Source organism: Staurois parvus, unplaced genomic scaffold (genome assembly GCF_062004578.1).
Source record: "Staurois parvus isolate SC_StPar_1 unplaced genomic scaffold, SC_StPar_1.0 ptg000748l, whole genome shotgun sequence".
In the NCBI taxonomy this organism is placed as follows: Eukaryota; Metazoa; Chordata; class Amphibia; order Anura; family Ranidae; genus Staurois; species Staurois parvus.
In genome coordinates this window covers 1,739,387-1,751,890 of record NW_028318544.1, presented here as the reverse complement: position 1 = coordinate 1,751,890, position 12,504 = coordinate 1,739,387, and the positions used below count along the sequence as shown (strand labels likewise).

Below are 12,504 nucleotides of genomic sequence, written 5' to 3'. Positions count from 1 at the left end.
AATAACTCTACACCGAGTTCACTATATGAACCACTGATGTATTTATACATGTTGATCATATCCCCCCTTAATCTCCTCTTCTCAAGAGACAGTAAATTCAGTTCCTCTTAGCGCCTTTGTCATAAAAATCTCAGGGAGTTGTAGGTGCAGCCGCCAGTACAAGTGAATGGCTGTATTTACATAAGCATCGGTTGCTTCTGCATCAGCATGTACCCACACATGCACGTATGGCAAATTTCTTTGAGTGCAAAAGTGGCTTATTGGGGGAAATACACTGTAAGTGTGGGAATTTTATGCTTGAGAACACAGGAGCTAATAAATATCTGTGTCTAGGAGGCCTAAAAGGTAAAATGTTTATTTTTCTGACTTCGATTGTTGTAATAGTGACTCATCCTTTCCTGAAACCTCTATGCTTGGCCTAAATGTAGCAGAAACAATTACTGCAGGCGATGTTCAACAGATAGCTGAACTCACCAAATACTTGGCATACACAAATATCTTTATTGCCTACAAAAGGTTTGAGATAAACAATAAAATGCACTAGACATGATACTGAAGTGTTTAACCGCCTCCCACCCACCATATAAGGTAATGACGGCGCAAGACGGTTCTCTCGTTCTGGGAGGACTTCATATGACGTCCTCCCACTCTAACCGCGCATGCGCAGCTCCAGGGGCACGCAGCGTGGCGATTGGTGGTGCACTGTGTCCCTCGGACACAGCAGATCACCGATCAACGGAAAGAGCCAAATATGTCGGCTCGGTCATGTGATAAGCTGTGTCCAATCACAGCTGATCGCATGTAAATAGGGAAATGCCGATTATCAGCACTTCTCTCCTCACGAGCTGTCAGCTTGTGAGGAGTGGAGAGCCAGTAATTGGCATCCCTCAGAGGGGACATGTACACTGATCATCAGGGCACTGATGATCAGTGTGCCCTGATGATCAGTGTAGCCCCAGCAGTGCCACCTGTCACTGTCCATCAATGCCAGCTGTCAGTGCTCATCCATGCCACCTGCCAGTGCCCATCAGTGCCACATCAATGCCACATATCAGTGCCTACCAGTGCACATCAATGCCACATATCAGTGCCCATCTGATCTGCCTTTCAGTGTCACCTATCAGTGCCAGTCAGTGCCACCTATCAATGCCAGTCTGTGCCACCTATCAGTGGTGCCAATCAGTGCCACCTATCAGTGCCAGCCAGTGCCACCTATCAGTACCAGTCAGTGCCACCTATCAGTGTGCATCAGTGCCGCCTATCAGTGCCCATCAGTGCTGCCTATCAGTGCCGCCTAACAGTGCCAGTCAGTGCTGCCTATCAGTGCCACCTATCAGTGCCAATCAGTGCCACCTATCAGTGCAATATATGAGTGCTGCCTTTCAGTGCCCATAAGTGATGCCTGTCAATGACCATCAGTGCCACCTACCAGTGCCTCCTCATCAGTGCCCATCAGTGCAGCCTATCAGTGCCCATCACTGCAGCCTCATTAGCGCACATCAGTGGAGAAAAATCACTTATTTACAAAATTTTATAACAAAAACTAAGAAAAAACTTTTTTTTTTCAAAATTTTCAGTTGTTTTTGGTTTGTTTAGCAAAAAATGAAAATGACATCACATAAAGAAGGAATGAAGTAATTAAAACGATGAACACAAGGCAACAGCATAACCATAATTAATATTACTAAAGAAACAAACAATAAATATATATATATACAGTGAAGGAAATAAATATTTGATCCCCTGCTGATTTTGAATCTTTGCTCACTCACAAAGAAATGATCAGTCTAAAAATCGAATGGTAGGTGTATTGTAACACTGAGAGACAGAATAGCAACAAAAAATTGAAAAGAAATGCATGTCTAACAAATTATGCACTGATTTGCATGTTCATGAGGGAAATAAGTATTTGATCCCCTATCATTCAGTAGGATTTCTGGCTACCAGGTGTCTTTCGTACAGGTAACAAGCTGAGATTAGAAGCAGTCTCTTAAAGGGAGTGCTGCTAATCTCATTTTGTTACCTGTATAAAAGACACCTGTCCACAGGAGCAATCAAAGAATCAGATTCCAAACTCTCCACCATGGCAAAGACCAAAGAGCTGTCCAAGGATGTTAGGGACAATATTGTAGACCTACACAAGTCTGGACTGAGCTACCAAACTATCGTCAAGCAGATTGGTGAGAAAGTGACAACAGTTGGTGCAATCATTCGCAAATGGAAGAAACACAAAACAACGGTCAGTCTCCCTAGGTCTGGTGCACCATGCAAGATCTCACTTCGTGGAGTGTCAATGATCATGAGAACAGTGAAGAATCATCCCAGAACTACACGTGAGGACCTTGTCAATGATCTCCAGGAAATTGGGACCACAGTCACCAAGAAAACAATCGGTAACACACTACTCCGACAAGGATTGAAATCCTGCAGTGCCCACAAGGTCCCTCTGCTCAAGACATGTCCAGGCCCATCTGAAGTTTGCTACTGAACATCTGAATGATGCAAAGGACCAAGGGCAGACTGACCATTTGGAAACTCGGGCACTGCCCGAGGGCCCGGGGTCAGTAAGTGGCCCCATGAGATGCCCCTGGTACCTTTTTCATAGGCTTTTTTGAGTTTGGGCAAGGACACAGGGGCCCCATGGTCCCCTATTGCTCGGGGGCCCCATGAGTTTGCAGTCCGCCCCTGCAGAGGAGGACTGGTTGAAAGTGTTGTGGTCAGATGAGACCAAAATCGAGTTCTTTGGCATCAATTCAACTCGCCATGTTTGGAGGAGGAATGCTGCCTATGACCCCAAGAACACCATCCCAACTGTCAAACATGGTGGTGGAAACATTCTGCTTTGAGGGTGTTTTTCTGCTAAGGGGACAGGACAACTGCACCGCATCAAAGGGACGATGGACTGGGCAATGCACCATCAAATCTTGGGTGAAAACCTTCTTCCCTCAGCCAGAGCATTGAAAATGGGTCATGGATGGGTGTTCCAGCATGACAATGACACACGGCCAAGGCAACAAAGGAGTGGCTCAAGATGAAGCACATTAAGGTCCTGGAGTGGCCTAGCCATTCTCCAGACCTTAATCGGATTGAAAATTTGTGGAGGGAGACGAAAGTTCGAGTTGCCAAACATCAGCCACCAAACCTTAAAGACTTGGAGAGGATCTGCCAAGAGGAGTGGGCAAAAATCCCTCCTGAGATGTGTTCAAACCTGGTGGCCAACTACAGGAAACGTCTGACCTCTGTGATTGCCAACAAGGGATTTGCCACCAAGTACTAAGTCATGTTTTGTGAAGGGGATCAAATACTTAGTTCCCTCATGAACATGCAAATCAGTGCATAATTTGTTAGACATGCAGTTCTTTTGAATTTTTTGTTGCTATTCTGTCTCTCAGTGTTACAATACACCTACCATTCGATTTTTAGACTGATCATTTTTTGGTGAGTGGGCAAACATTCAAAATCAGCAGGGAATCAAACATTTATTTTCTTCAATATATATATAAATATATATATATATATATATACTAAATATACAGTACATACATGTAAAGCTGTTTTTACTATTTATGTAAAATTCTTAATTTACAAATAAACATGTAAAACAGGACTGCACCCATAATACAGGATTCACAGACCACTAAGGTCCTACAACAAGATTTAACCAGTGCTCTGCTGGACACTGATAGATGTCTGCTCTAACTGCTGATTGAAAAAAGGTATTTAGCAGTTTATATTTACTAAATGAACCTGAACTCAGATAAATGCACCTGTGTTTATTACATTATTGAAAAGCATTACATGTTTTAAATGCTTTAAGAAATGTCTTATAAATGCATATATTTGCATACCCATGTGAATGACATACAGAGAATTCCTAATATAAATGTATTATTATAAATGTACAGTATTTCCAGCACAAGTGCTAAACAGATTGAAGGGGGGGTAAATGTTGCCAGGCCACATAAGGCCATGGACAGGCATCTGAGGACTCTAATTGCCGGCTTTTATTAGGAATGCAGGGCAAGGATAGATAGACATTTAAATTTAAAGGTATAGTTATGGTTTAACAAATCAATGCAAAGGGCAAAGATATGACATGCTCAGACAGAATTGCTTGCAACTTTAAAGCCTGATACGTACAGTACTGGCATTGTCACTTGTTGAATATTCCTGTCTATGTAATTTTCAAGAGCATTGAAAATGTAATATAGTCATCCAACACTTCCAGGAGTGTAGTAGTCTCTAGTCTTCTCCTTCTTACTCGCTGGTCTCCTGTGACAGCAATCCCAGTGCTGAGAGCTCCTCAACTGCCAAATAGAGAAAGGAAATTTAAACTGAATTGACAAGTTTTTGTATTTGAAGAGAAGAGGGAATCAGACAGAGGCACATAGCGAGATACAAATAACGTGTATGTTGTAAATTACTAGAAGAGGTCGGAAAAAAGTCAGACCTCAAGGCAACTGATTGAAGTCTAAGCAAAAGTCTGAAATCACGGGAGATGTCAGAGTGGAAGGAAATATGTAAAGTCTGATACAAGCATGATGGAGAAGCCTTTTTCTGGCATCAGATGGGCACCAGGACCAGTTTTAGATAATGAGTCTTATAGCAGAGTGATTGATATCCAGAGGAATAACCCTGGGGAAGGCAGCTGCACAGACATAGATAATTCAAAGGGCACAATGCCACACTTCAGAAATTCTGTCCATGTATGTGGCTGAAAAGTGATCCTGGCTTGTAGAGACATTTATGTTTACCTGATTTGTCACTGCTTTGGGTAATAGAAAATGCACAATTGCAGGAGATGTGGTTGAAATGGAATGAATGTTTTCCCCTTTTTTTTTCTTTTTTTTTGGGGGGGGGGGGGCGGTTATTATTTCTCTATGCAGATGGTTTTTCACCTTAGTGAGACCAAACGTCTGTAAATTCTTTCAAATCCTTCCATGCCCCAATGGTTAAAAAGACTAAAACCACAGCAATTATATCAGACATAAGACCTTAAAGCTAAAGTTTAGTGACAGCACCATGGATAGTACTTACCATGAATGAAGAGTGTCCTGTGTGCTGGTGGCTGCTGTGTTCATTTGAAATCTGAAGTCCTTTGCCCCAGATACCCCCACAGTTGTGATCTTCCTGTGCTTTGGGGGCAGGGGCAGACTGACCATTTGGAAACTCAAGTGCTGCACGAAGGCCCGGGGTCTCTAAAACAATTCCATTGTGCATTTTTATTACCAAAAACAGTGACAAATCAGGTAACATAAATCTTTTTAAAAGCCACCGTAGCACCCTCCTAGTTTGCTAGGGGGGCTAGTTGATTTTTTTTTTAGGAGGCTGAGTAGCAGTCGGGAAAGATAGTCAGAGATGGTCAAATGGGTAAGAGCTGAGAGGCTCTGCAGATCAGTTTCCTGATACCCCCCTCCCAATCTAGAGACGTGGAGTGCAAGTCTGGAGCGGAATGCATGTTGCCTAGTTGTGCAGAACTATAGGGGGACCCAAATCTTCAGCATCTGATAAATCTGATGATTTACCCCCTAAGTTTATAACTTATTGTGACATTAAAGGTTAATGTCTTTCTTTTTTTTAATAACAAACATGCTATACTTTCCTGCTATGTGCAGTGGTTTCAGAGCAGTCCTGATCCTCCTCTTTTCATGTTCCCGCCAGTGCTATAGGCCCCTCCCTACTGCCTCCCCATAATAAGCAGCTTGCTATGGGGGCACCCGAGCAGGCTCGTTCCCGAGCCGCTGCTCTGTGTGTCCATTCACACACAGTGCATGGCTCTCCCCCCGCCCAATCTCCCCTCAATGGCTGTGATTTATAGCAGCAGAAGCCAATGGCTCAGCCATTGAGGTGGGAGAGATTCGGGATTGCTGAGGCTCTCGTTCACATCGCTGGATCGAGATGGGGCTCAGGTAAGTTTTAGGGGGGCTGGGGGCTGCTGCACAAACCTTGAGTCTTTACAACCACTTTAAAGTGGAACAACATTGCATCTGACCACCACAAACCAAAAAATCTATTTAATTACTCTTTAATATGTGGCATGGACTCACCCATCCATGTCCTCATGCTTTATTTTGCTGAGAAATAACTTTGAAAAACACCCCCCTAGCATTTCTGGCTCAGGCCATCTTGAGTAAGCGCATATGATTCATGTAGCATTTACTTCCTGGAATCCCTCTGCTCCTAGCTCAGGCTTGAAGGCAGGAGGGTGTGCTTAGCTGAGATAACCCTCTTCCACTCCTGAACACTCCTGAGATATAGGACATCATTTGCCTAGGCAAGAAACCAGGAACTAACTGAAGAAACATTAAACAAAAAAGTTTAAAACAAGTAAATATGATATACTTTCCATCTATTTACTAATGCTAGCAGCATAAGGATTCAAAAATAATCAATATTAAATGAGAGAGTGAAGGTATGCTTTAATAAAGAAGGACACGTGAGTTCAAATCTGAAATGCAGCACCTGTGCATACTATGGTATGGATACAGTATTATGTGAGCATGGATTCATTGCACTGAACATTAGGCATGGTTAAAAGCCTACTCCAAATATACATTGCACACATACAGTTCCTTGTACCCACAAGCTACTCCTATTTTACTGTGCCACAAATGTCTCATAGGCACATTATCCTCGGGACAAAAGATCATTAAAAAAAATGAAACTCCTAAATTATAAAAATTATATGCACACGCCAGGGGCGGACTGACCATTCGAGGGCCCGAGGTCATTAGGGGGCCCCATGAAATGCCCCTGGTACCTTTTATAGGCTTTTTTTGAGCATGGGCAAGGACACAGGGGCCCCATGATCCCCTATTGCCGGGGGGCCCCATGAGTTTTCAGTCCGCCCCTGGCACACACAAACATGTGTGAGAGCTAAGTGGGCTCCTGCACTTACATGAAGTAGCCCCCACAGAGCTGTCACTGCTCTCTGGTCCAGCTTTGCTTGCATACACACAATGATAAACTGGTACACTTGTTAACACATGGCCTATTAACCCCCCTACCAGAAGCAGAGCCAGAGCCAGGGGAATTTTTTTAATTCATTGGGCCTGTGAACAAGATCCTAAATTGGGACCCCTAACTCAGTGTAATAAGTGTCAGAGAATACACTGTAAAATGTATAATTAACTGTCAGAGGATACACTGTAATATGATGAAGTGTCAGATCATACAGTGCAGGCTAACAGAAATCACTGGCATACGATATAGTGTAGAGCTGGCCATAAATGGGTAAAATTAAGTTTTGAAAAATTAGATATCAGAACTTTCGGTTGATTTTCTAACAGGACCAGAATGGAGAAATTTTTTCAAACAAAGTTCGTTCTAATAGTGAATGTAGTTTTTGTTCAAGTAATTCCATTGATCCCAAAATGAAAGGTTAAAAGTAAATACAATTTTAAAGTACTTTTGAATGACATTCGTAAAGCCTCTGATGATATTATCAAATCACTGACAAGATTTTTTGTACGGATGTTTGTAAGAAACTCTACCAAAGTGTACCCAACTTAAAGCGGAGTTCCACCCAAAAGGGGAAATTCCACTTTAAGTCTTTGTCCCTCGCTCCCTATTAAGGATTGGCACCTTTGGGGAGCGGGTACCCGAATTTGACAGGTACCCGCTCCCACTTCCGCTGCGATCGCCTAAGCAATCGGAAGCTGAAGTTGTCCTCCCCCCTCCCTCATAGTAGTCGTCTGGGACACATGACAGGTCCCAGAAGACTACGGGGCCATTCACAAAGCTCAGGGCTTCTTGCGCATGCGCAGTGGGCGTCCAGCTGTGAAGCCGCAAGCTGTCACAGTCGGTGCTGACACAGAAGATGCCGGTTCCAGGGAGAGCAGATGATAGCCGGTGAAACCAGACATGGTGAGAACACCGCTGGACCGAGGGACAGGTAACTGGCTCTATTTTAGTTTTTGTAGCTGCTGACTTTTATTTTATTTTTTTTCAGCTGGAACTCCACTTTAAGAATCGCATCAGATCACACACACAATAAAAACCCAAACACAATCTACTTGCACAGACAGCACGTTATGCTGTGTAATAGCACCCATTGCTTCATTGTAATAATTCCTTTCTTGGTCCTTTGGTCCATGGAATAGATGTTTATTTACGTGTCAGGACTAACACTTCTTGGGGACTTGGAGAAATGATACTCTATGTGGTAGGGAGAACTTACCTATCTTTCCTGGCTAGAAATATAGGGAAGTTCTCCACACTTAGAAGTATGAGGGCAGGTTGACTTTGTTTTAGTTTGATTTATAATGTTCTCAAAGAAAAGAGAGAGAAAAAAATGTGTGATACTGTAGATACGTAGGACGGGGTGAAAGTGACAACAAGATTGATGGTTTTCTTATCGGTGCTGAATGGAAGGTGGAAGGAGAGGATATGCTGTCAGATGAATCTGGATCAACAGTATATTGATAGGAAGAAAAATGCGTGTAGAAGGGAACAGCAAATGGACTTGAATCAATCTGCTGGACTGTGCTATAATATAGAGCGAGTAATGCTCTCTGCAATCAGCAGGCAGAGCGGGAGCAGCAGGAGGCCAGCAGCAACAGCATGTCTCCACAACCGCACTATAATATAGTAATACATATAGTAATAATATAGTATATAGTAACTGTATATTATAGAGGGCATTACTGGATATTATAGTCCATTCAACAAGGCATGCTGCTGATGGCCTCCTGCTGCCTTAACCCTGTACAAACAGGAAACTTCGGCCCAGTAGGAGAATCTGTGGCCCAGTACCAGCCCGCGGCCCAGTGCTTGAGGACCACTGATCAATCCAGCACATTTTTCCTGACAATCCACAAATGAAACTGCAGCTATGAACTGTTTCAGGTCATTCATCACTGCAGTTGTATTTCTAGCCCACAGTACCAAGTGTCTATGATTTCCAGGCAGAGCCTTTACCAGGTTTATAAGTCTTGCCCTTAACCATTGGGGAAATGACAGTCCTATTCTGTTCATTTTCTTCATATGTTGATGTCAGGGTGTCAGAAGGTGGGTCACCTGACACACGGCCACTAGTGACAAATTGTCAGAATGGCTGATAGGCTGTGTCTGTCCTGTCCACCAATGGATGCCCCGGGCCATTGCATCCTTGGCCCTACCCTCTGCATGCCACTGCTCTCAGCACCTTTGTAGTTCAGAAGGCAGGTTCTGTGACTACGTGACACAGCGGTGCCTACTCACAGGGTATAGTAATTATATGCCATAAAATTGCAGGAAGTAAATGTGTGGGGATCTTCACAAAGTAAGTAACTTCAAGATCATTCAGATTAATAGGTGTAGGCTAGAAGTAATTGAAATTCAATATGTAAGTGAACATTTGATTTTATATTTTGACCATACACTTTAAAATGTCTTGAATTTAGAGTTAAATCACTTGCCACCCCCCATCTGCACTGTACTGTGGGCGAGCGGCGGCTGTAGGCAAAGTGACATACTGGTACGTTGCCGCCTACTCCTGGGTTTAGGGCGCACACAGCAGGGGCCTATCAGCAAGTCCCGGCCAATGATTCATGGCCGGGACCTGCTGATTGGCTGTGTGCAATCACAGCCCCAAGCTCTTTTGTTGGTAAATAATACAGAGCTCTGAACCAAGGGAGCGATCTGTCAGTTTCTCATGCCTGCAAAGTGTGACAGTGCATAGTATTATTACTGATCACTGTATTAGTGTCACTGGTGATGTCAGTGTCACTTAGTCAGTCCCCCCCCCCATCAGTTAGTTTCAGATTACCTGCCGCAGTATCACAGTCCCATTATAAGTCACTCATCATGGCCTTTAGTATTACAAAAGAAATAATAAAAAAAAAATTCCAATATACAGTATATACCATAGTTTGTAGACTCTATAACCAATCAATATGCACTTATTGGGATTTTTTTTAATCAAAAACATGTAGCAGAGTATATTTTGGCCAAAATCTATGAAGAAATGTTATTGTTTTAATTTTTTTTTATTAGATATGTTTTATACCAGAAATTAAAAAATATTCATTTTTGGTCTTTTTTCATTTATAATGCAAAAAAAATAAAAAGTGGTGATCAAATACCACCAAAAAAAAAGCTCTATTTGTATGGAAAAAATGATATGAATTTTGTTTGGCTAAAGTGTTACATGACCGCACAATTGTCAGTTAAAGCAAAGCAGTGCTGAATAGTAGAAAATGGTCTGGTCATGAACGGGGTAACATCTTCCAGAGCTCAAGTGGTAAAAACACCTTTAACTTTTAAAAACAAATCTGTGCTTTGCTCAAGTTGAGAAAAGCAATAGGTTCTCTTTAACTTAGACTTCATCAGCAGTCTACACTTACCTTTCTTTCACTCCCTAAATATGCAAATCACAGGTTTTTTTTATATAAGTAGTTCTGTACAAACAGTATGTTATGTACCAGTATACAGACTTCACATGTTATTTTTGTGGTGCTAAAAGTTTTTTTCTTCTGTAGGATTCTTGTAAACAATCTGCAAAGGGTAATTGAAAAGCAGAGTCCTTCTCGAGCAAAGAGAAAACGTAGGTCCCTATTGAAGTATGACTATGAAGACTACCATACACTGGAAGAGGTAAGCATTGGGTCTTTTTGTCATGAACTAGATATGAATTTTATTTTTTTAATGCATTCTTTATTTATGAAATAGCATCTGTATCATTTATAATTTGTAGGAAATAACAAGGGTCATATGGATCAGTACAAAATAACAATGTAAACAAATGGTACTGATATTCGACAACTTTGATTACAAAAAGACATGATAAAGGTGGAAGCCCATAATGCTCCAATGGTGGGATTTACTTATCCAATGCTGGGAAGGAAAACATTTGAGAATAAAGGGGAGATTGGATTTGGAGCCTGACATGTGGCCATTGGGAGTCCTTTTTTTTAAACCTACCATGAATTATTAAATTAAACCTGTCATGACAGAAATACATGGACTGCCACTGCTGACCTCTCTCTGAAATTGAATTTTGTCTGGCTGTCATGCTAATTCTCCAACATCAATACTCTATTGACCTGTAAGTATAGAGGTGAGGGGCTCTGATTGGACTAGTTGCATACTTGTTCCTAGTTGCTGACTTAAAGTACAGAAGCATGTAATTAGCATTTTCAGAAGGAGACTTGCTTATGGTAGCCTAAGTGTTTGTCTCATAAGAGATATTTTAATTAGAGATGAGCGAATCGAAGTATCCGAAGTGGAATTCGAGTCGAATATCGGAAAAATTTCGATTCGTGCCGAATCCGAAAAACAGCCTAATTCGGACGCGCGAATCGAAATTTTTCCGAAAATGGCGGCTGACATGTGCGGCGACGGAGCGGGGATGTCGGGGAAGGCGCGCAGACAAGGCGCGCTGCCCCATAATGCATTCCTCAACGACATGTGATCGCATCAGCCAATCAGCAGCCAGCCAGCCAGCACTGTGTAATGGTCGAGGTATATATAGCGGCCATTTTGGAAATCTTCATTTGCCTGCAGTCATTGAACAGAGGCAGACCGCTCTGTACTAGGGACAGGGACAGAGTTAGGGCCACAGAAACGAGAATTGGGGACAGAGAGAAGTTACTTAGGGACAGAGAACCATTACTCAGGGACACAGACTTGTTAATGAGGGCCACAGAATCGTTATTTAGGGACAAAGAAACGCTAGTTAGGGCCACAGAATTCATACTCAGGGACAGACAGAATTGTTACTCAGTGCCAGAGAATTGTTACTTAGGGCCACAGAAACGTTATTAGGGCCACAGAATTTTTACTCAGGGACAGACAGAATTGTTACTGAGTGCCAGAGAATTGTTACTCAGGGACAGACAGAATTGTTACTGAGTGCCAGAGAATTCTTACTCAGGGCCACAGAATTCATTCTCAGGGACAGACAGAATTGTTACTCAGGGACAGACAGAATTGTTACTGAGTGCCAGAGAATTGTTACTCAGGGACAGACAGAATTGTTACTGAGTGCCAGAGAATTGTTACTCAGGGACAGACAGAATTGTTACTGAGTGCCAGAGAATTGTTACTCAGGGACAGACAGAATTGTTACTGAGTGCCAGAGAATTGTTACTCAGGGACAGACAGAATTGTTACTGAGTGCCAGAGAATTGTTACTCAGGGACAGACAGAATTGTTACTGAGTGCCAGAGAATTGTTACTCAGGGACAGACAGAATTGTTACTGAGTGCCAGAGAATTGTTACTCGCACAGACACAAAATTGTTACTTGCACAGACACAGAATTGTTACTCGCGCAGACACAGAATTGTTACTCAGGGCCACAGAATTCATACTCAGGGACAGACAGAATTGTTACTGAGTGCCAGAGAATTGTTACTCAGGGACAGACAGAATTGTTACTGAGTGCCAGAGAATTGTTACTCAGGGACAGACAGAATTGTTACTGAGTGCCAGAGAATTGTTACTCGCACAGACACAAAATTGTTACTTGCACAGACACAGAATTGTTACTCGCACAGACACAGAATTGTTACTCAGGGCCACA

The 12,504-nt window shown here is 42.5% G+C and overlaps 1 protein-coding gene across 1 annotated transcript in view; it reads left to right on the top strand.

Moving 5' to 3' along the window:
* The window catches only part of CPA6 (carboxypeptidase A6), a 164,134-nt gene that overhangs the window by 101,645 nt on the left and 49,985 nt on the right, over nt 1-12,504 (top strand). Inside the window, exon 4 of the mRNA XM_089654280.1 lies at nt 10,461-10,575. Within this exon, the coding sequence (XP_089510406.1) occupies nt 10,461-10,575 (115 nt within the window). The remainder of the gene's footprint in view (nt 1-10,460; nt 10,576-12,504) is intronic.